Source organism: Salvelinus namaycush, chromosome 28, assembly GCF_016432855.1.
Source record: "Salvelinus namaycush isolate Seneca chromosome 28, SaNama_1.0, whole genome shotgun sequence".
NCBI lineage: Eukaryota > Metazoa > Chordata > Actinopteri > Salmoniformes > Salmonidae > Salvelinus > Salvelinus namaycush.
In genome coordinates this window covers 19,019,472-19,040,451 of record NC_052334.1, presented here as the reverse complement: position 1 = coordinate 19,040,451, position 20,980 = coordinate 19,019,472, and the positions used below count along the sequence as shown (strand labels likewise).

At 41.2% G+C, this 20,980-nt stretch overlaps 1 protein-coding gene across 1 annotated transcript in view; it reads right to left on the bottom strand.

The window, feature by feature from the left end:
* The window catches only part of LOC120023244 (potassium voltage-gated channel subfamily H member 5-like), a 96,735-nt gene extending 76,591 nt beyond the window's left edge, over nucleotides 1–20,144 (bottom strand). The window contains exons 1-4 of the mRNA XM_038967289.1: nucleotides 20,072–20,144; nucleotides 18,072–18,195; nucleotides 7,587–7,693; nucleotides 7,304–7,453 (exon numbers count right to left, since the gene is read on the bottom strand). Of these exons, the coding sequence (XP_038823217.1) occupies nucleotides 7,304–7,453; nucleotides 7,587–7,693; nucleotides 18,072–18,195; nucleotides 20,072–20,144 (454 nt within the window). The remainder of the gene's footprint in view (nucleotides 1–7,303; nucleotides 7,454–7,586; nucleotides 7,694–18,071; nucleotides 18,196–20,071) is intronic.
* Between the last annotated feature and the right edge of the window lie 836 nt (nucleotides 20,145–20,980).

The following is a 20,980-nucleotide window of genomic DNA, read 5'->3' as shown; positions in this document are numbered from 1 at the left end:
TAGAATGTAAAACGCCAGCCATGTTCTTTGGCGCCATCTTAATTCACTGCCTGATCAAACCATAATAGTGTGATACTGTCCAGGATTAAATACAATTGCTTGGAGGGTAAAAGTACAAGACAAAACAGTCACAGTCACGATCAGTCAATCCCTTTCAGGTGCCATTGGTCCTATTTTAAACCTCTTCCCTCACAGTCTTTAAATAAACATGGTCTGCTTAAGAAAGTTAGAACCAAAAACTGCTACAGCCCCTGGTTTAGCACTGAACTGTGAGCTGAGGCTCTGGCTGGGTCACTCAAGGACATTCAGAGACTTGTCCCAAAGCCACTCCTGCGCAGTCTTGGCTGTGTGCTTAGTGTTGTTGTCCTGTTGGAAGGTGAATGTTAGCCCCAGTCGGAGGTCCTGAGCATTCTGGAAGCAGGTTTTCATCAAGGATCTCTCTGTACTTTGCTGCATTCATCTTTCCCTAGATCCTCCTAGTCCCTGCCACTGAAAAACATACCCATAGGATGATGTTGCCACCACCATGCTTCATCGTAGGGATGGTGCCAGGTTACCTCCAGATGTGATGCTTGGCATTCAGGCCAAAGAGTTCAATCTTGGTTTCATTATACCAGAGAATTTTGTTTCTCATGGTCAGAGTCCTTTAGGTGCCTTTTGGCAACCTCCAAGCGGGCTGTCATGTGCCTTTTACTGAGGAGTGGCTTCCATCTGGCCACTCTACCATAAAGGCCTGATTGGTGGAGTGCTGCAGAGATGGTTGTCCTTCTGGAAGGTTCTCCCATTTCCACCGAGGAGCTCTGGAGCTCTGTCAGAGTGACCATCAGGTTCTTGGTTACCTCCCTGACCAAGGCCCTTCTCCCCCGATTACTATAGGAAGAGTCCTGGTGGGTCCAAACTTCTTCCATTTAAGAATGATGGAGGCCACTGTGTTCTTGGGGACCTTCAATCCTGCAGAAATGTTTTGGTACCCTTCCTCATGTCTGTGCCTCGACACAATCCTATCTCGGAGCTCTACGGACAATTCCTTCGACTTATTTATTTGGTTTTTGCTCTGACATGCACTGTCAACTGTGGGACCTTATATAGACAGGTGTGTTCCTTTCCAAATCATGTCCAATCAATTGAATTTACCACAGGTGGACTCCAATCAAGTTGTAGAAACATCTCAAGGATGATCAATGGAAACAGGATGCACCTGAGCTCAGTTTCGAGTCTCATAGCAAAGGGTCTGAATATTGATGTAAATAAGGTATCTGTTTTTATTTTTTCATACATTTGCAAAAATTTATAAAAACCTGTCAGCTTTGTCATTATTGGGTATTGTGTGTAAATTGATGGATAAAAAAAAATGTTAGAATAAGGCTGTAACATAAAAAAAGGGAAAGGGTCTGAATACTTTCTGAATACACTGGCCATTCCCAAAGCCTGCACCTTCTATGTCGCGTTCATTCCAGTTTTCCGTCACCAACACAGGGAACGAGTTGCAAAAGACCCTTAAACTTGACAATATTATCCCACCACACTCCTTAAAAAGCATAAACTGTGCTGCTATCTGATCAATTTACCTGGTGACTATTAAGTATGTTGTGTTGACTTGGACTTTTCTGCTCTAACCCACTGTGAATATTTGTTATTGTTGTATATTTGATGAATTTGTACCTTTAAATGGTATTGTGTGTTCTCCTGTTCACTGTTGCAATGTTATACCTCTTGGCTACGTTGTTATTGTAAATTAAAATTGGTTCTCAATTGACTTATTTGGTTAAAAACAAGTTATTTAAATTTTATTTAACTAGGCAAGTCAGTTAAGAACAAATTCTTATTTACAATGACGGCATACCCCGGCCAAAACCTCACCCGAACGATGCTGGGTCAATTGTGCGCTGCCCTATGGGACTCACCATCACGTCCGGTTAAGATACAGCCTGGAAACGAACCAGGGTCTGTAGTGACGCCTCTAGCACTGAGATGCAGTGCCTTAGACAGGTGTGCCACTCGGGAGCCCCAAAATTAAGGTGAAATAAATACCAGAGAGAGAAATAGGGCTTTGAAATAGCCCTCAGCTCCAGGGTCTCTAACCTCAGATCCTCTTTCACTTTGTCTCTAAGGGAGATTAATTCAGCTATTTTCCCCAAAGTACAGCAAGGTGAAAGGAGACCGGTGGCAGAGACCCATACAGGCAACATTGGCAGCCTCCTCGCAATAAAGCTCACCAGTTTGTAGTCCTAAAAAACAGAAATTAGTTACCTCTGGTTCGTTCGGCTATTCCTATGGGCCTATATTCTTATATTGCTCTCTATGGCACTGCAACAGATACAATTGACTTCTCCCAGATGAAAAGACGGTTAGGAGTTGTGTAACTCATTGTGTCACCAGGGCAGAGCAACACCACACTGACCATGTAAAGAGCCCCCAATCTGTACTTTAACAGCACAAAAGAGCCTTGTAAAACAGGCTAATGCACATTCTACTAGCTTTAGAGAACACAAAGAGAAAACGACCTGACCAGAACAAGAACACCATGACAACCAAATACAATGCGACGACTCTACAAATAGTAAGAACCAAGTCAAAGCATTACCCCCGAAAAAAACTATATGATAATCAAATACTTTCTACTCAAATACAGTAATAATGGAAAATTTGGAATTCAAAGAGTGGAGGACCAAAGGGAAAACACACCCACTCAAGGGAGTCAATGCACCCCAAAATTCTGTGGAGCATAACGTATGTGAGGATTGCTGTGGGGTGGTCTGTATGGGGGCTATGCCCTTCGTCTGGAAGTTGAAGAATTTTGAATTTTTCAAACACATGAAATAGCTTTTCATGCAATCCAGAGCCATCATCTTTATGCTTAAATCTATGTAAAAAAAATATGTTTCTGCATATCTAAGCATACCTCATCAGCTGTCTGTATTCTCCTGACTGCTGGTTGTTTTTAAATAAACTTAATATGCTTCCCTGCAGCTTTGCAAAAATCTGGGTAAAAGATTGAAAGGAATGCCTTATTCAGTACATGTAGTATTTGCTTGCTTTTCTAAAGTCTACCAACCTTGCCAGTAGGCATGCCAGCTAGCTACTCTACCTTGATTGATAGCCTAAAAAGGCTTCTTGGTAGCTAGTTATGCGGTTGGGAAATTGGGAACCTATCTGGGCTAGCAAAAGCCAAATTCGTATTACAGAGAAACAACAACAAATTTTACAAAAAATGTATATATCCACATAACCCGTCAAAAGTTTGGACACACTCATTCAAGGGTTTTTCTTTATTTTTACTATGTTCTACATTGTACAATTATAGTGAAGACATGAAAACTATGAAATAACCAATATGGAATTATGTACTAACAAAAAAAATGGTTAAACAAATCAAAAGGCATTTTATATTTGAGATTCTTCAAAGTAGCCACCCTTTGCCTTGATGACAGCTTTGCACACTCTTGGACTTCTCTCAACCAACTTCACCTGGAATGCTTTTCCAATAGTCTTGAAGGAGTTCCCACATATGCAGAGCAGTTGTTGGTGGCTTTTTCTTAACTCTGCCGTCCAACTCATCCCAAACCATCTCAATTGGGTTGAGGTCGGGTGATTCGGGTGGCGCAGTGGTCTAGGGCACTGCATCGCAGTGCTAGCTGCGCCACCAGAGTCTCTGGGTTAACGCCCAGGCTCTGTCGCAGCCGGCCGCAACCGGGAGGTCCGTGGGGCGACGCACAATTGGCATTGCGTCGTCCGGGTTAGGGAGGGTTTGGCCGGTAGGGATATCCTTGTCTCAGTATGTAAATGTAATAAAATGTATGCACTCTACTGTAAGTCGCTCTGGATAAGAGCGTCTGCTAAATGACTAAAATGTAAAATGTAAATGTAAATTGTGGAGGCCAGGTATATAATTTAAACTAGAGGTCGATCCATTAATCGGAATGGCCGATTAATTAGGGCTGATTTCAAGTTTTCATAACAATCGGAAATCGGTAATTTTGGACGCCGATTTTGCATATATATATATACATTATTTTTTTTACACCTTTATTTAACTAGGCAAGTCAGTTAAGAACACATTCTTATTTTCAATGACGGCCTAGGAACGGTGGGTTAACTGCCTTGTTCAGGGGCAGAACAACAGATTTTTACCTTGTCAGCTCAAGGATTCAATCTTGCAACCTTACGGTTAACTAGTCCAACGCTCTAACCACCTGCCTCACGAGGAGCCCGCATGTTACGCGAATGCAGTAAGAAGCCAAGGTAGGTTGCTAGCTAGCATTAAACTTATCTTATAAAAAACAATCAATCAATCATAATCACTAGTTATAACTACACATGGTTGATGATATTACTAGTTTATCTAGCGTGTCCTGCGTTGCATGTAATCGATGCAGTGCACATTTGCGAAAAAGGACCGTCGTTGCTCCAACATGTACCTAACCATAAACATCAACGCATTTCTTAAAATCAATATAGTATATATATATTTTTAAATCTGCATATTTAGCTAAAAGAAATACAGGTTATCGGGCAATATTAACCAGGTGAAATTGTGTCACTTCTCTTGCATTCATTGCACGCAGAGTCAGAGTATATGCAACAGTTTGGGCCGCCTGACTCATTGCGAACTAATTTGCCAGAATTTTACGTAATTATGACATAACATTGAAGGTTGTGCAATGTAACAGGAATATTTAGACTTATGGATGCCAGCCGTTAGATAAAATACGGAACAGTTCCGTATTTCACTGAAAGAATAAACGTTTTGTTTTCGAGATGATAGTTTCTGGATTCGACCATATTAATGACCTAAGGCTCGTATTTCTGTGTGTTATTATGTTATAATTAAGTCTATGATTTGATAGAGCAGTCTGACTGAGCGATGGTAGGCACTGAGCGATGTGAAATGCCTAGCTAGTTAGTGGGGTGAGCGCTAATAGCGTAGTTGTTCCCCTTGCTCTGCATGGGTAACGCTGCTTCGAGGGTGGCTGTTGTCGATGTGGTCCTGGTTCGAGCCCAGGTAGCGGCGAGGAGAGGGATGGAAGCTATACTGTTAGACTGGCAATACTAAAGTGCCTATAAGAACATCCAATAGTCAAAGGTATATGAAATACAAATCGTATAGAGAGAAATAGTCCTATAATTCCTATAATAACTACAACCTAAAACTTCTTACCTGGGAATATTGAAGACTCATGTTAAAAGGAACCACCAGCTTTCATATGTTCTCATGTTCTGAGCAAGGAACTTAAACGTTAGCTTTCTTACATGGCACATATTGCACTTTTACTTTCTTCTCCAACACTTTGTTTTTGCATTATTTAAACCACATTGAACATGTTTCATTATTTATTTGAGGTTAAATTTATTTTATTGATGTATTATATTAAGTTAAAATAACTGTTCATTCAGTATTGTTGTAATTGTCATTGTTACAAATAAATTTAAAAAATTGTCAGATTAATCTGTATCTGCTTTTTTGGTCCTGCAATAATCAGTATCGGTATCGGTGTAGAAAAATCATAATCGGTCGACCTCTAATTTAAACAGAACAAATCTGAGGGAGCATGTGCCCCTGTGCCCTCTGGCAAGAACAGAGCCCAGGGCCAAGACCTAACAACACACAGTGCCTTCGGAAAGTATTCAGACTCCTTGAATTTTTCAACATTTTGTTACTTTACAGCATTGTTCTAAAATTGATTAAATAAATAAAAAATCCTCAGCAATCTACACACAATACCCCATAATGACAAAGCAAAAACAGGTTGCTAGAAATGTTTGCAAAAACAGAAATATTTACATATGCATTCAGACCCTTTGCTATGAGACTCGAACTTGAGCTCAGGTGCATCCTGTTTCCATTGATCATCCTTGAGATGTTTCTACAAACTTTATTGGAGTCCACCTGTGGTAAATTCAATTAATTGGACATGATATGGAAAGGCACATACCTGTCTATATAAGGCCCCACAGTTGACAGTGCATGTCAGAGCAAAGACCAAGTAATCAGGTCAAAGAAATTGTCCGTAGAGCTCCGAGACAAGATTGTGTCGAGTCACAGATCTGGGGAAGGGTACCAAAACATTTATGCAGCATTGAAGGTCCCCAAGAACACAGTGGCCTCCATCATTCTTTAATGGAAATAGTTTGGAACTACCAAGACTCTTCCTAGAGCTGGCCCCCCGGCCAAACTGAGCCATCGGGGGAGAAGGGCCTTGGTCAGGGTGGTGACCAAGAACCCGATGGTCACTCTGACAGAGCTCTAGAGTTACTCTGTCGATATGGGAGAACATTCCAGAAGGACAACCATCTCTGCAGCACTCCACCAATCAGGCCTTTATGGTAGAGTGGCCAGACGGAAGCCACTCCTCAGTAAAAAGGCACATAACAGCCCTTTTGGAGTTTGACAAAAGTCACCTAAAGACTCTCAGACCATGAGAAACAAGATTCTCTATTCTGATGAAATCAAGATTGAACTCTTTGGCCTGAATGGCAAGCGTCACGTCTGGAGGAAACCTGGCACCATCCCTACATTGGAGCATGGTGGTGGCAGCATCATGTTGTGGGAAGTTTTTCAGCGGCAGGAACTGTGAGACTAATCAGGTTCGAGGCAAAGATGAACGGAGCAAAGTACAGAGAGATGAAAACCTGCTCCAGAGCGCTCAGGACTTCAGACTGGGGTGAAGGTTCACTTTCCACCAGGCAATGACCCTAAGCACACAGCCAAGACAACGCAGGAGTGGCTTCAGGACAAGTCTCTGAATGTGCGAGAGCCCGGACTTGAACCCAATTGAACATCTCTGAAGAGACCTGAAAATAGCTGTGCAGCAACGCTCCCCATCCAACCAGACAGAGCTTGAGAGGATCTGTAGAGAAGAATGGGAGACACTCCCCAAATACAGGTGTGCCAAGCTTGTAGTGTCATACCCAAGAAGACTTAATCTTCCAAGATGCTTTAATCGATGCCAAAAGTGCTTCAACAATGTACTGGGTAAAGGTTCCTATATAAATGTCATATTTCTGTTTTTAATAAATTAGCAAAGCATTCTAAAAAACAGTTTTTGCTTTGTCATTATGGGGTATAGTCTGTAGATTGATGAGGAAAAATAGTTTTAATCAATTTCAGAATAAGGCTGTAACGTAACAAAATGTGTAAAAAGTCAAGGGGTCTGAATTCTTTCCGAAGGCACTGTACATCACTCATATAGGAGGAAAGGGGAAAAACACCCACTTCTGACCACATCAGCCACAAGACCATTCCATCTCCAGTAATTCATAAACTGGCTCTTCATAACAAGCAAATAGCCACAGAGACACTTACCTAGAGTGGACTCGTCCTTATCCTTAGTGGACTCGTACTCGATGGGCTGCTTGACGACAGTGATGTCTTTGAAGGTGCACAGGAAGAGAACGACTTTGTCTTTCTCATTTCTGATGGGGGCCACCTGCATGTAGAACCACACTGGTACCCCTGCAGACAGAAAATATTCTTTACAATGTAGTATTAACAATTGCTTTTCTCATAAGGTCCACTTTACATTTTCCTTTCTATACAATAATCTACAGTACATATACAATGTCAACAATTAAATTGGAACACTCACTGTTCTTCCTGTATAGAAGGACCTCAAAGCAGTTGGACTCATAAGAACCAAAGGTCTCTTTGACTTTGTCTGTCGTCTTCTTGTCCGTCAGCTCTCCATACATAAAACTGGAAGAAAAGTGACAAATAAAATCAAAAGGATTAGTCATCTGACATATGACCCTGAAAGGGATACTTCAGGATTTTGGCAATGAGGTAGTTTCACGATCCAATGCTAACTAGCGTTATCGCAATGACTGGAAGACTGTATTTCATTTACCATGTGACACTGACCACAGGGTATTGTGGGATTGTTTCTGAAGTTAGAGCTAATTTGGAGAAAACCTCAAACCCAACTTTTAGAACAACATTACAATACTATAGCAACTGATTAAAGAGTTTGTCACTTGTGAATGTTTTCTTGGGATGCTCTCTAAATTACTATTATATGCATTTCTGACATTGAGAAATAGGTGCTACACTGTCTAAGTACGGCTTTAGCCCCTAGCTTAGCAAACACTTAGACCTGCGCGAAGGCCAGGAAAACATCAAGTGAAGAAGAGCCCTTGGCTTTAGGAGTCATATTTTTAAACATTTGAATGAGACCCGGATGGCCTCACGCTGGGACTGACTGGACAGTAATTGGCAGTGTTGTAGTACTCAAGACTGGTCTCGGTCTCAAGTCCGGTCTCGAGACCACATCTTGAGTGTCTTGGTCTTGTTTCGGTGTCGGATACATTTATTTGTACTTGGTCTTGACTAGGTCTTATAATTTCTTCCCGAGACCAGTCGAGACCAGCGGATTAAAAAAATAATTATCAGCTTCCATTAAGTCAACGCATAAAACAATGTTTTGCCAGGCCAAATATATAGCCTACATTATATTTCTGAAACGTTAATATCTTAACTGCCTTATCTACACTCAGCAAAAAAAAGAAACGTCCCTTTTTCAGGACCAAATAACTTACCAGATCTTCATTATAAAAGGTTTAAACACCGTTTCCCATGCTTGTTCAATGAACCATAAACAATTAATGCACCTGTGGAACGGTTGTTAAGACACTAACAGCTTACAGATGGTAGGCAATTAAGGTCACAGTTATGAAAACTTAGGACACTAAAGAGGCCTTTCTACTGACTCTGAAAAACACCAAAAGAAAGATGCCCAGGGTCCCTGCTCATCTGCGTGAACGTGCATTAGACATGCTGCAAGGAGGCATGAGGACTGCAGATGTGGCCAGGGCAATAAATTGCAATGCCCGTACTGTGAGACGCCAAAGACATTGCTACAGGGAGACAGGACGGACAGCTGATTGCCGTCGCAGTGGCAGACCACGTGTAACAACATCTGCACAGGATCGGTACATCCGAACATCACACCATGCGGGACAGGTACAGGATGGCAACAACAACTGCCCGAGTTACACCAGGAATGCACAATCCCTCCATCAGTGCTCAGACTGTCCGCAATAGGCTGAGAGGCTGGACTGAGGGCTTGTCTGCCTGTTGTAACGCACGTCCTCACCAGACATCACCGGCAACAACGTCACCTATGGGCACAAACCCACTGTCGCTGGACCAGAAAGGACTGGCAAAAAGTGCTCTTCACTGACGAGTCGCAGTTTTGTCTCACCGGGGGTGATGGTCAGTTTCTCGTTTATCGTCGAAGGAATGAGCGTTACACCGAGGCCTGTACTCTGGAGCGGGATCAATTTGGAGGTGGAGGGTCCGTCATGGTCTGTGGCGGTGTGTCACAGCATCATCGGACTGAGCTTGTTGTCATTGCAGGCAATCTCAACGCTGTGCGTTACAGGGAAGACATCCTCCTCCCTCATGTGGTACCCTTCCTGCAGGCTCATCCTGACATGACACTCCAGCATGACAATTCCACCTGTGCGTGATTTCCTGCAAGACAGGAATGTCAGTGTTCTGCCAGGGCCAGCGAAGAGCCCGGATCTCAAACCCATTGAGCACGTCTGGGACCTGTTGGATCGGAGGGTGAGGGCTAGGGCCATTCCCCCCCACAAATGTCTGGGAACTTGCAGGTGCCTTGGTGGAAGAGTGAGGTAACATCTCACAGCAAGAACTGGCAAATCTGGTGCAGTCCATGAAGAAGAGATGCACTGCAGTACTTAATGCAGCTGGTGGCCAAACCAGATACTGACTGTTAATTTTGATTTTGACCCCCCCTTTGTTCAGGGACACATTATTCCATTTATGTTAGTCACATGTCTGTGGAACTTGTTCAGTTTATGTCTCAGTTGTTGAATCTTGTTATGTTCATACAAATATTTACACATGTTAAGTTTGCTGAAAATAAATGCAGTTGACAATGACAGGACGTTTCTTTTTTGCTGAGTTTATTATAGACATGTTTGCGCAGTGGCGAACCCATAGGCTTTCAGTGTGTGACAGGTTTGTTATTCTGAAAGGACAGCAACCGTAATACCAGTGCACTCATTTAGGAGAATGCACTTTTTGCAAAACACAAAGGGCCAGTGGTGCAGTGGAGGGTATACGCAGGTATACTGTAAGTCGTATACCCACGTTTTTCTTATTTTTATTCAACCTTTATTTAACTTCTTCTTAATAGGGGGCGCTGTTTTCACTTTGGGAAAAAATCGTGCCCAAATTAAACGGCCTCGTACTCTGTTCTAGATCATACAATATGCATAGTATTATTAGTATTGGATAGAAAACACTCTGAAGTTTCTAAAACTGTTTGAATTATATCTGTGAGTAAAACAGAACTCATTTGGCAGCAAACTTCCAGATAGGAAGTGAAAATTCTGAAAATGGGGCTCTGTGTCAGGGCCTGCCTATTCAACTGGCTTATATTTATGGATCTGTATGCACTTCATACGCCTTCCACTAGATGTCAACAGGCAGTAGAAGGTTGAATGGGGTGTCTAGCTTGATGTGAGGCCGAATGAGAGCTTTTGGAGTGACAGGTCCGCTCTTTAGTCAGTTTTCAACTGCGCGCCGGGGAACCTCACATTGTCTTCTGAAAAGCGTTCGGTATACACGACGAATTGCTCCGGCTCTGATTTTATTGGATACATATGAGAAGAACATCATAAAGTAGGATTTTCAACCGAGTTTGACCAGTTTATTCGACGTTTATTGGGAATTTTGGAATTTTTCGTTCCAGGCGCAACGATTTCTTGGACACGTGAGCTCCACATGGCTAGCCAAAGTTGCTAATTCGACAGAAGAAATGGACATTCTAAAACCAAACAACGATTTATTCTGGAACTAGGACTCCTTGCACAACATTCTGATGGAAGATCATCAAAAGTAAGAGACTATTTATGATGTTATTTCGTATTTTTGTGTAATATGTTGGCTCCAACAAGGCGGAGAATAGGTGAGCGCTGTCTCACAATATCGCATGCTGTATGTTGTACTAAAGTTATTTTTAAAAATCTAACACAGCGGTTGCATTAAGAACCAGTGTATCTTTCATTTGCTGTACAACATGTATTTTTTAGTAAAGTTTATGATGAGTTCTTTGGTTAGATTAGGTGACTGTCCAAAATATCTCTGGACATTTTGGTGCATTGTGGCTACGTATTCACAATGTAAAACCACGATTTGCAGCTCTAAATATTCACATTTTCGAACAAAACATAAATGTATTGTATAACATGATGTTATAAGACTGTCATCTGATGAAGTTGTCCAAAGGTTAGTGATTCATTTTATCTCTATTGCTGGGTTTTGTGAAAGCTATGTTGGCGGTGAATAAATGGCTTTGTGTGTTTGGCTATTGTGGTGAGCTAATATAAATACATATTGTGTTTTCGCTGTAAAACACTTAGAAAATCTGAAATATTGGCTGGATTCACAAGATGATTATCTTTCATTTGCTGTATTGGACTTGTGATTTCATGAAATTATATTATATGATATCCCTGTCCCGTTAGGCTAGGCTATGCTTGTCAGCTTTTTTGATGAGGAGGATCCCGGATCCGGGAGAGAGAAGCGGTAGAGGTTTTAACAGATTGTGACTGGCAGAACAGGTGTTGTATGTGGAGGATGAGGGCTGCAGTAGATATCTCAGATAGAGGGGGAGTGAGGCCTAAAAGGGTTTTATAAATAATCATCAACCAGTGCGTCTTGCGACGGGTATACATAGATGACCAGTTTACAGAGGAGTATAGAGTGCAGTGATGTGTCCTATAAGGAGCATTGGTGGCAAATCTGATGGCAGAATGGTAAAGAACATCTAGCCACTCGAGAGCACCCTTACCTGCTGATCTATAAATGATATCTCCGTAATCTAGCATGGGTAGGATGGTCATCTGAATCAGGGTTATTTTGGCAGCTGGGGTGAAAGAGCGATTACGATAGAGGAAACCAGGTCTAGATTTACCTTTAGCCAGCAGCTTTGATTTGTGCTGAGAGAAGGACAGTGTACCGTCTAGCCATACCCCCAAGTACTTGTATGAGGTGACTACCTCAAGCTCTAAACCCTCAGAGGTAGTAATCACAATAGTGGGGAGGTGTTCAGAACAAGGTTAAGGGTAGAGAAAGCTTGTTGGGCACTAAGAAAGCTTTGTTGTAGAGCATTTAACACAAAAATCCAGGGAGGGGCCAGCTGAGTATAAGACTGTGTCATCTGCATATAAATGGATGAGAGAGCTTCCTACTGCCTGAGCTATGTTGTTGATATAAATTGAGAAGAGCGTGGGCCTAGGATTGAGCCTTGGGGTACTCCCTTGGTGACAGGCAGTGGCTGAGACAGCAGATTTTCTGACTTTATACACTGCACTCTTTGAGGTAGTTAGCAAACCAGGCCAAAGACCCCTCAGAGACACCAATACTCCTTAGCCGGCGCACAAGAATGGAATGGTCTACCGTATCAAAAGCTTTGGCCAAGTCAATAAAAAGAGCAGCACAATATTGCTTAGAATCAAGGGCAATAGTGACATCATTGAGGACCTTTAAGGTTGCAGTGACACATCCATAACCTGAGCGAAAACCAGAATGCATACCCGAGAGAATACTATAGACATCAAGAAAGCCAGTCAGTTGATTATTGACAAGTTTTTCCAACACTTTTGATGAACAGGGCAAAATAGAAATAGGCCTATAACAGTTAGGATCAGCTTGATCTCCCCCTTTAAATAAATGATGAACTGTGGCTGCCTTCCAAGCAATGGGAACCTCCCCAGAAAGGAGAGACAGGTTAAAAAGGATGGAGATAGGCTTTGTGATGATAGGGGCAGCAACCTTAAAGAAGAAAGGGTCTAAACCTTCTGACCCAGATGTTTTTTTGGGGTCAAGTTTAAGGAGCTCCTTTACCACCTCGGACTCAGTGCCTGCCTGCAGGGAGAAACTTTGTAGCGGGGCAGGGGGAAAAGGAGGGAGAAGCATCGAGAATAGTCGCATTAGAAGGGGTGGGAGATGAAGAAATGTTGGACGGGCAAGGAGGCATGGCTGAGTCAAATAGGAATCCTGACTTAATGAAATGGTGATTAACTTCTTGACACTAGGGGGGCGCCATTTCGACTTTGTAAAAATTCGTTCCCAAATTAAACTGCCTCGTACTCAATTCTTGCTCGTACAATATGCATATTATTATTACTATTGGATAGAAAACACTCTCTAGTTTCTAAAACCGTTTGAATTATTTCTCTGAGTGAAACAGAATTCTGCAGCACATTTCCTGTCAGGGAGTGAGATTTCAGAAATCGAGGTCCCTGTTCTGAGGTCAGTTTATAAGTCCCCATGTAAGCCATCGGGCTACATGCACTGCATACGCCTTCCTCTAGATGTCAGTAAGCGGGGAGAATTTGAATGGAGTGGATTGCGCAATCTGGGCCACTATAAATGATCATGGAACGGAAGTACCATTCTTTTCAACGGGACATCTGGCGCAAGAGGACATCACAATGGCGTCCTGCAAACGCTTTCGTTTTAGCAGTTCTATATCTCCGGTCATGTTTTTATTCGTTATAGGTGTTAAAGACATCATAAGGTAGTTAATTTAAACCGACTTATAGCAGTTTATATCAGTTTATTGCGATTTTCCTGAATTTCTTTGTGACGCGCTTTCACTAGTTGGGCACCTCTCCAGTGGGTGGCTATCGTTAGCTGCTTTTTCCACATGAGAAGAGGACATCTTTCAACCAAAAGACGATTGTTCTGGAGAAAGGACACCTTGCCCAAGATTCTGATGGAAGCTCGGCAAATAGTAAGCAATCTTTATGTTGTTAATTCGTATTTATGTTGACAAATGTCAAATAATAATTCCGCCATGAATTTCGGTGCGGTCTCGCTTTAGCGCACGCTGTATGCTTGAAGTAACGTTAATTTTAAAAATGTAACACAGCGATTGCATTAAGAACTAATTTGTCTTTCATTTGCTGTCCAACTTGTATTTTTTAGTCAAGTTTATGAATAGTTTTCGATTAGAATAGGTGCCTCTCCAAGATGGCGCCGGACAGATTGCTTGAAGTTTTGGCCACTAATCACATTGTATAACCATGATTTGTGCCGCTAAATATGCACATTTTCGAACAAACTCTATATGCATTGTGTAATATGATGTTATAGGACTGTCATCTGAAGAATTCTGAGAAGGTTAGTGAAAAAATTTATATATTTTGGTGGTTTATACGTTATCGCTATTTTTGCCTTGAATCAATGCTGTTGTGATGTTTGCTATTGTGGTAAGCTAATATTACGCTATATTGTGTTTTCGCTGTAAAACACTTAGAAAATCTGTGTCTTTCATCTGCTGTACGCTGTGTATTTTTAAGAAATGTTTTATGATGAGTAATTAGGTAATACACGATGGTCTCTGTAGTTATTCTAGTCGCTTTGGTGAGAGTTGTGATGGTGGCTGCAATGGTAAACTATGATTTATACCTGAAATATGCACATTTTTCTAACAAAACATATGCTATACAATAAATATGTTATCAGACTGTCATCTGATGAAGTTGTTTCTTGGTTAGTGGCTATTTATATCTTTATTTGGTCGAATTTGTGATAGCTACTGATGGAGTAAAAAAATGGTGGAGTAAAAAAGTGGTGTCTTTTGCTAACGTGGTTAGCTAATAGATTTACATATTGTGTCTTCCCTGTAAAACATTTTAAAAATCAGAAACGATGGCTGGATTCACAAGATGTGTATCTTTCATTTGGTGTCTTGGACTTGTGATTTCATGAACATTTTATTATATGATATCCCTGTGGCTTTAGGCTAGGCTATGCTAGTCAGCTTTTTTGATGGGGGGGATCCCGGATCCGGGTTTGTGAGGCGTTAGAGGTTAAAGAGCTCAGCCATGTGCTTCTTGTCAGTAACAACCACATCATAAACATTAAGGGACATGGGCAGCTGTGAGGAAATACTAAAGGTGTCTAAGGTGCAGGGTTACATAACCGGGTGGAAACAGCCTAGTGATGGCTATTTAACAGTCTGATGGCATTGAGATAAAAGCTGTTTTTCAGTCACTCGGTCCCAGACTTGTCAACGTTAACCCTCACAAACTTTTACAGAGGCACAAATGAGAGCATCCTGTCGGGCTACATCACTGGCTGGTACAGCAACTGCACCGCCCACAGCCGCAAGGCTCTCCAGAGGGTGGTGCGGTCTGCACAACGCATCACCGGGGGCAAACTACCTGCCCTCCAGGACACCTACAGCACCCGATGTCACAGGAAGGCCAAAAAGATAATCAAGGACAACAACCACCCGAGCCACTGCCTGTTTACCCCACTACCATCCAGAAGGCGAGGTCAGTACAGGTGCATCAAAGCTGGGACCGAGAGACTGAAAAACAGCTTCTATCTCAAGGCCATCAGACTGTTAAACAGCCATCACTAACACAGAGAGGCTGCTGCCTACATACAGACTTGAAATCATTGGCCACTTTAATATATGGATCACTAGTCACTTTAATAATGCCACTTTAATGATGTTTACATATCTTGCATTACTCATCTCATATGTATATACTGTATTTTATACCATCTATTGCATCTTGCCTATGCCGCTCTGTCATTGCTCATCCATGTATTTATATGAACATATTCTTATTCCATTCCTTTAATTACAGTTGAAGTCGGAAGTTTACATACACTTATGTTGAAGTCATTAAAACTTGTTTTTCAACCACTACACAAAGTTCTTGTTAACAAACTATAGTTTTGGCAAGTCGGTTAGGACATCTACTTTGTGCATGACACAAGTAATTTTTCCAACAATTGTTTACAGACAGATTATTTCACTTATAACTGTCACGTTCGTCGTAATGTGGAAAAGAGGAGGACCAAGGCGCAGCGTGATATACATACATTCTTCTTATTTATTTAACGAAACGAAGAACACTAAACACACTATCAAAATAACAAACGAACGTAACGCTATATAATCAATAAGTGCAGTCACAGGCAACTTACACATAGACAATAACCCACGAAATACCCAACGGAATATGGCTGCCTAAATATGGTTCCCAATCAGAGACAACGATAAACAGCTGCCTCTAATTGAGAACCAATCTAGGCAACCATAGACATACAAACACCTAGACAAGTAAACACCCCATAAACATACAAAACCCCTAGACAAGACAAAAACACATACATCCCCCATGTCACACCCTGACCTAACCAAAATAATAAAGAAAACAAAGATAACTAAGGTCAGGGCGTGACAATAATTAACTTTATCATAATTCCAGTGGGTCAGAAGTTTACATACACTAAGTTGACTGTGCCTTTAAACAGCTTGGAACATTCCAGAAAATTAAGTCATGGCTTTAGAAGCTTCTGATAGGCTAATTGACATCATTTGAGTAAATTGCAGGTATACCTGTGGATGTATTTCAAGGCCTACCTTCAAACTCAGTGCCTCTTTGCTTGACATCATGGGAAAATCAGCCAAGACCACAGAAAAAAAATTGTAGACCTCCACAAGTCTGGTTCATCCTTGGGAGCAATTTCCAAACGCCTGAAGGTACCACGTTCATCTGTACAAACAATAGTACGCAAGTATAAACACCATGGGAACACGCAGCCGTCATGCCGCTCAGGAAGGAGACGCGTTCTGTCTCCTAGAGATGAATGTACTTTGGTGCGAAAAATGCGAGTCAATCCCAGAACAACAGCAAAGGACCTTGTGAAGATTCTGGAGGAAACGGGTACAAAAGTATCTACATCCACAGTAAAACGAGTCCTATATCGACATACATAGGCAGCTCAGCAAGGAAGAACCCACTGCTCCAAAACCGCCATAAAAAATCCAGACTACGGTTTGCAACTGCACACGGGGATAAAGATCGTACTTTTTGGAGAAATGTCCTCTGGTCTGATGAAACAAAAATAGAACTGTTTGGCCATAATGACCATCGTTATGTTTGGAGGAAAAAGGGGGATGCTTGCAAGCTGAAGAACACCATCCCAACCGTGAAGCACGGGGTTGGCAGCATCATGTTGTGGGGGTGCTTTGCTGCAGGAGGGACTGGTGCACTTCACAAAATAGATGGCATCATGAGGCAGGAAAATTATGTGGATATATTGAAGCAACATCTCAAGTCATCAGTCAGGAAGTTAAAGCTTGGTCGCAAATGGGTCTTCCAAATGTACAATGACCCCAAGCATACTTCCAAAGTTGTGGCAAAATGGCTTAAGGACAACAAAGTCAAATTATTGGAGTGGCCATCACAAAGCCCTGACCTCAATCCTATAGAAAATGTGTGGGCAGAACTGAAAAGGCGTGTGCGAGCAAGGAGGCCTATAAACCTGACTCAGTTACACCAGCTCTGTCAGGAGGAATGGGCCAAAATTCACCCATCTTATTGTGGGAAGCTTGTGGAAGGCTACCCGAAACATTTGACCCAAGTTAAACAATTTAAAGGCAATGCTACCAAATACTAACTGAGTGTATGTAAACTTCTGACCCACTGGGAATGTGATGAAAGAAAAATAAAGCTGAAAGAAATCATTCTCTACTATTATTCTGACATTTCACATTTTTTAAATAAAGTGGTGATCCTAACTGACCTAAGACATGGAATTAAATGTCAGCAATTGTGAAAAAAAATGAGTTTAAATGTATTTGGCTAAGGTGTATGTAAACTTCCGACTTCAACTGTAGATGTGTGTGTATGTAGTGGAATTGTTAAATTACATGTTAGATTGCTGCATTGTCGGAACTAGAAGCACAAGCATTTCGCTACACTCGCAATAACATCTGCTAACCATGTGTATGTGACCAATAAAATTTGATTTGGATTTGGTAATTGGTTCCATTTGAAACCATTTCTATGATCACCAGGCAGTACAGGCCCTCATTCAGTACTAGTGGAACACCAGATACCAAGGGGTTTTCAGTGACTCTTGTAATGTGATGTTCAGAATTACTTCACTTCATGAAGGACCTTTTGAAAGCATTCTACAGTGGTTTAGTGGTCATCTATAACAGCAGATACATTACACCTACAAAGGGGAAAATAAAATGATTACTATACTGCTATACAACAACCATCCTTACCTGCAAGTGCTGCTCTTCTGCATAACCTCCGTCCTGTGGAACCCTGAGAGCTTGCAGAATCCATCATTACTGTAGACTACAGGCCACTCCACGATCCGGGCATTCCCCAGGATGAAGCTGGTCTCTGGGAAGAGAGGTCAGGGAAACAGGTGTGTGGTGAGGGCTCTGGTGTTAAATGGCTGAAATATTCAGATGGGTTGGCACAACCCATTGGTGATATGTGTGGTGAGTGACCCCACACAATGTAGTCCAATACAGTGATGACGTATCCCTCAAATGTCTGTTTTTTGTTCTACACAATTACGGCACTACATTCAGTAGCTTATTCTATGTCCGCAACAACAATCATGCTTCATTGGAATTAAGATTAGTGATTGGTTGATACACTTGGAATCCAGTACGATTAGTAAGGAAACTTTATTTTATTGTAATGTTTTCCACCAACTCCTCCAACTACCACACACAAATGCCATCATTCAGAGAGGGAGTTTACAGCACATATAATGCATGAACTCTACTGCCCACTCCATGACAGTCTCTGCATTAGGGATTCTATGCATCAGCTGCAGCAGTTTTACTGATGTCTGATAAACAAGTAGTAGAGGGGTTAATTCTACTTGAAGAGAGAAATAACAAGCAATATTATCCTTACAACAGCCTACAACTGCATCATACATACACTTACAATTCTAACAGCTTGTTTGTTAGTAGAGTATTTAACAGTCTTAAAATACAGTTCAATTTATTTTTGTAGGGTAAGAAAATGTGTTTTTTTGTTAGTAAATTTACATTTGTGTATATGAAATTTGGCCAAAAGAATAATGAAATTAATTACATAAAAATGTGTCAGCTTATTTTTATCGTATGTAAAGAATCCAAGCAGTACATCTCTCCACAATAGTGTAAAGTCTTCATAAATGTGTTCAATTATAAATCTACTGATGTCTTGCCACAGTTTTCTTACATGTATAAAATGCCGAAAAAGATGCAACACTGTTTCTGGGTGGTCATTACAAAAGGAGCAATTTGAATTTATGTTTTCCTTAAACTTCTTCATATAGTGGTTGGCAGGGTAATATTTATGAATAATTTTAAAGGAAACCTCCTTAATTTTGTTAACCAGTAGGTATGTGTGTGGCAACATCCAAACTTTTTTCCAACAGATATTATCAATAAATCCATTCCAATAAGGCATGACATAAGGTATAGATACAACATCCTGCTGAAACAATGTTCGTATCGCTCTGTTGTTGAATGGGCCAAAAGAGAAACAAATCTTTCCTACTGATGAGTCAACAGGGTCAATAGAAGGTAGGCTCTGAGGGTCAGGTCTTGACACGTTCCTGAATAACAGAGCAACACCTGATGGAATGGCGTCTAAAACAATTGCAAAATCTTTAGGTCTCTGCGTATACCGTGGATATTTGGTTAGGACGTGTCGTTATATGAATTTGTTCGTTTTGATTGACTCATTACTAAGCACTTCCAGAACTCCAGAAAAAAAGATCTGGTAAACCGCGAAGCACACGTGCATCTCTCTCTCCCACTCGCGCAGCTGCCAAACAGCAGACCGCTGCTAAGCAGAGAGCGCAGTGAACGGACACCGTAATTGCACTTGGCCAAATCAATTCATTAAATAATTATACATTTACTCTGACACGTCGTGACGCACCACTAACAGGTCAGCGACACACTTTGGGTCGCGATCCATACTTTAAGACAGGCTGATGTAGAAAATAGTAAAAATAAAGAAAAACTCTGGAATGAGTAGATGTCCAAACGTTTGACTAGTACTGTATGTATGAACTGTAAATAGTTACATATCATCACTAAAACAATATATATACATTGTGGAATAAACTTTGAAAACAAACAACATAATTTTTTACAAACTAAAGACAAGTCGTGTAAAAGAAAATGAAAAAAAGACGAATTATTTTTGACCAAAAAAAGGAACACAATCATCCAAACTAGCTTTCTCTTCTGGTTTCATTGCTTACCTTTTGTACACTGGACAAGGTTTCCCAAGAACGTATTTTGTGGTTCCACAAGGCCTCTCTTTGTCCCGGGCATCCTGGGGTCAGGTGATGGTCAGAGTGGTGAAAATCTTTGCTGCTTCTTATAGGAGGACAAAAGTGTGGCGGCAGGGCAGCCTAGTGGTTAGAGCGTTGAACTAGTAACCGAAAGGTTGCAAGAACGAATCCCCGAGCTGACAAGGTAAAAATCTGTCGTTCTGCCCCTGAACAAGGCAGTTAACCCACTGTTCACTTAAAATACAAATTTGTTCTTAACTGACTTGCCTAGTAAAATAAAAAAATATTTAACAGCCTCCTCATTGTAAAATGTTGCTTCAACTGCTCAGAACACACTGTGGCATAGACTCGCTCCTCCCGAGATGCGCTGCATTTTGTGTATCGCCACACACACAACACGCTCGTCGAGACAGGCGTAGGTGGGTCTCTAGATTTCCTACCTCTTTTTAGGGGAAATGTTTTTACGCACTCGCTTTTTTGTGTAGATGTTTTCACTGACACTTTTTAAAACAATTACTGGAGCCTATCCACAAAACAATGTGCCTGCACATAATAGAACGTTAGATAACACAGGTAAATTACTAGACATGTATAATCAACATTTAATTAGGTTCATAAAGATGATCTCAAAAGAAATTGGATTGTATTGACTGTGCAGAGTCATCTCTGGTGAATGCAGAAAACACAGAAGTATATATTTGAGTCCCCAATGCAGATAATAGGCCCAACTCCCGGTGTCATTGAAAAATAAATGCACCTCCCTCCCAAATGTAAAAAATATTTTCACATTACCCTCCCCTTGTACTGTAAAAAAATAAAATCACAAATCTCCCCCCTCATAAAAATAACAAAATGTATGATAAACACCACAAATAA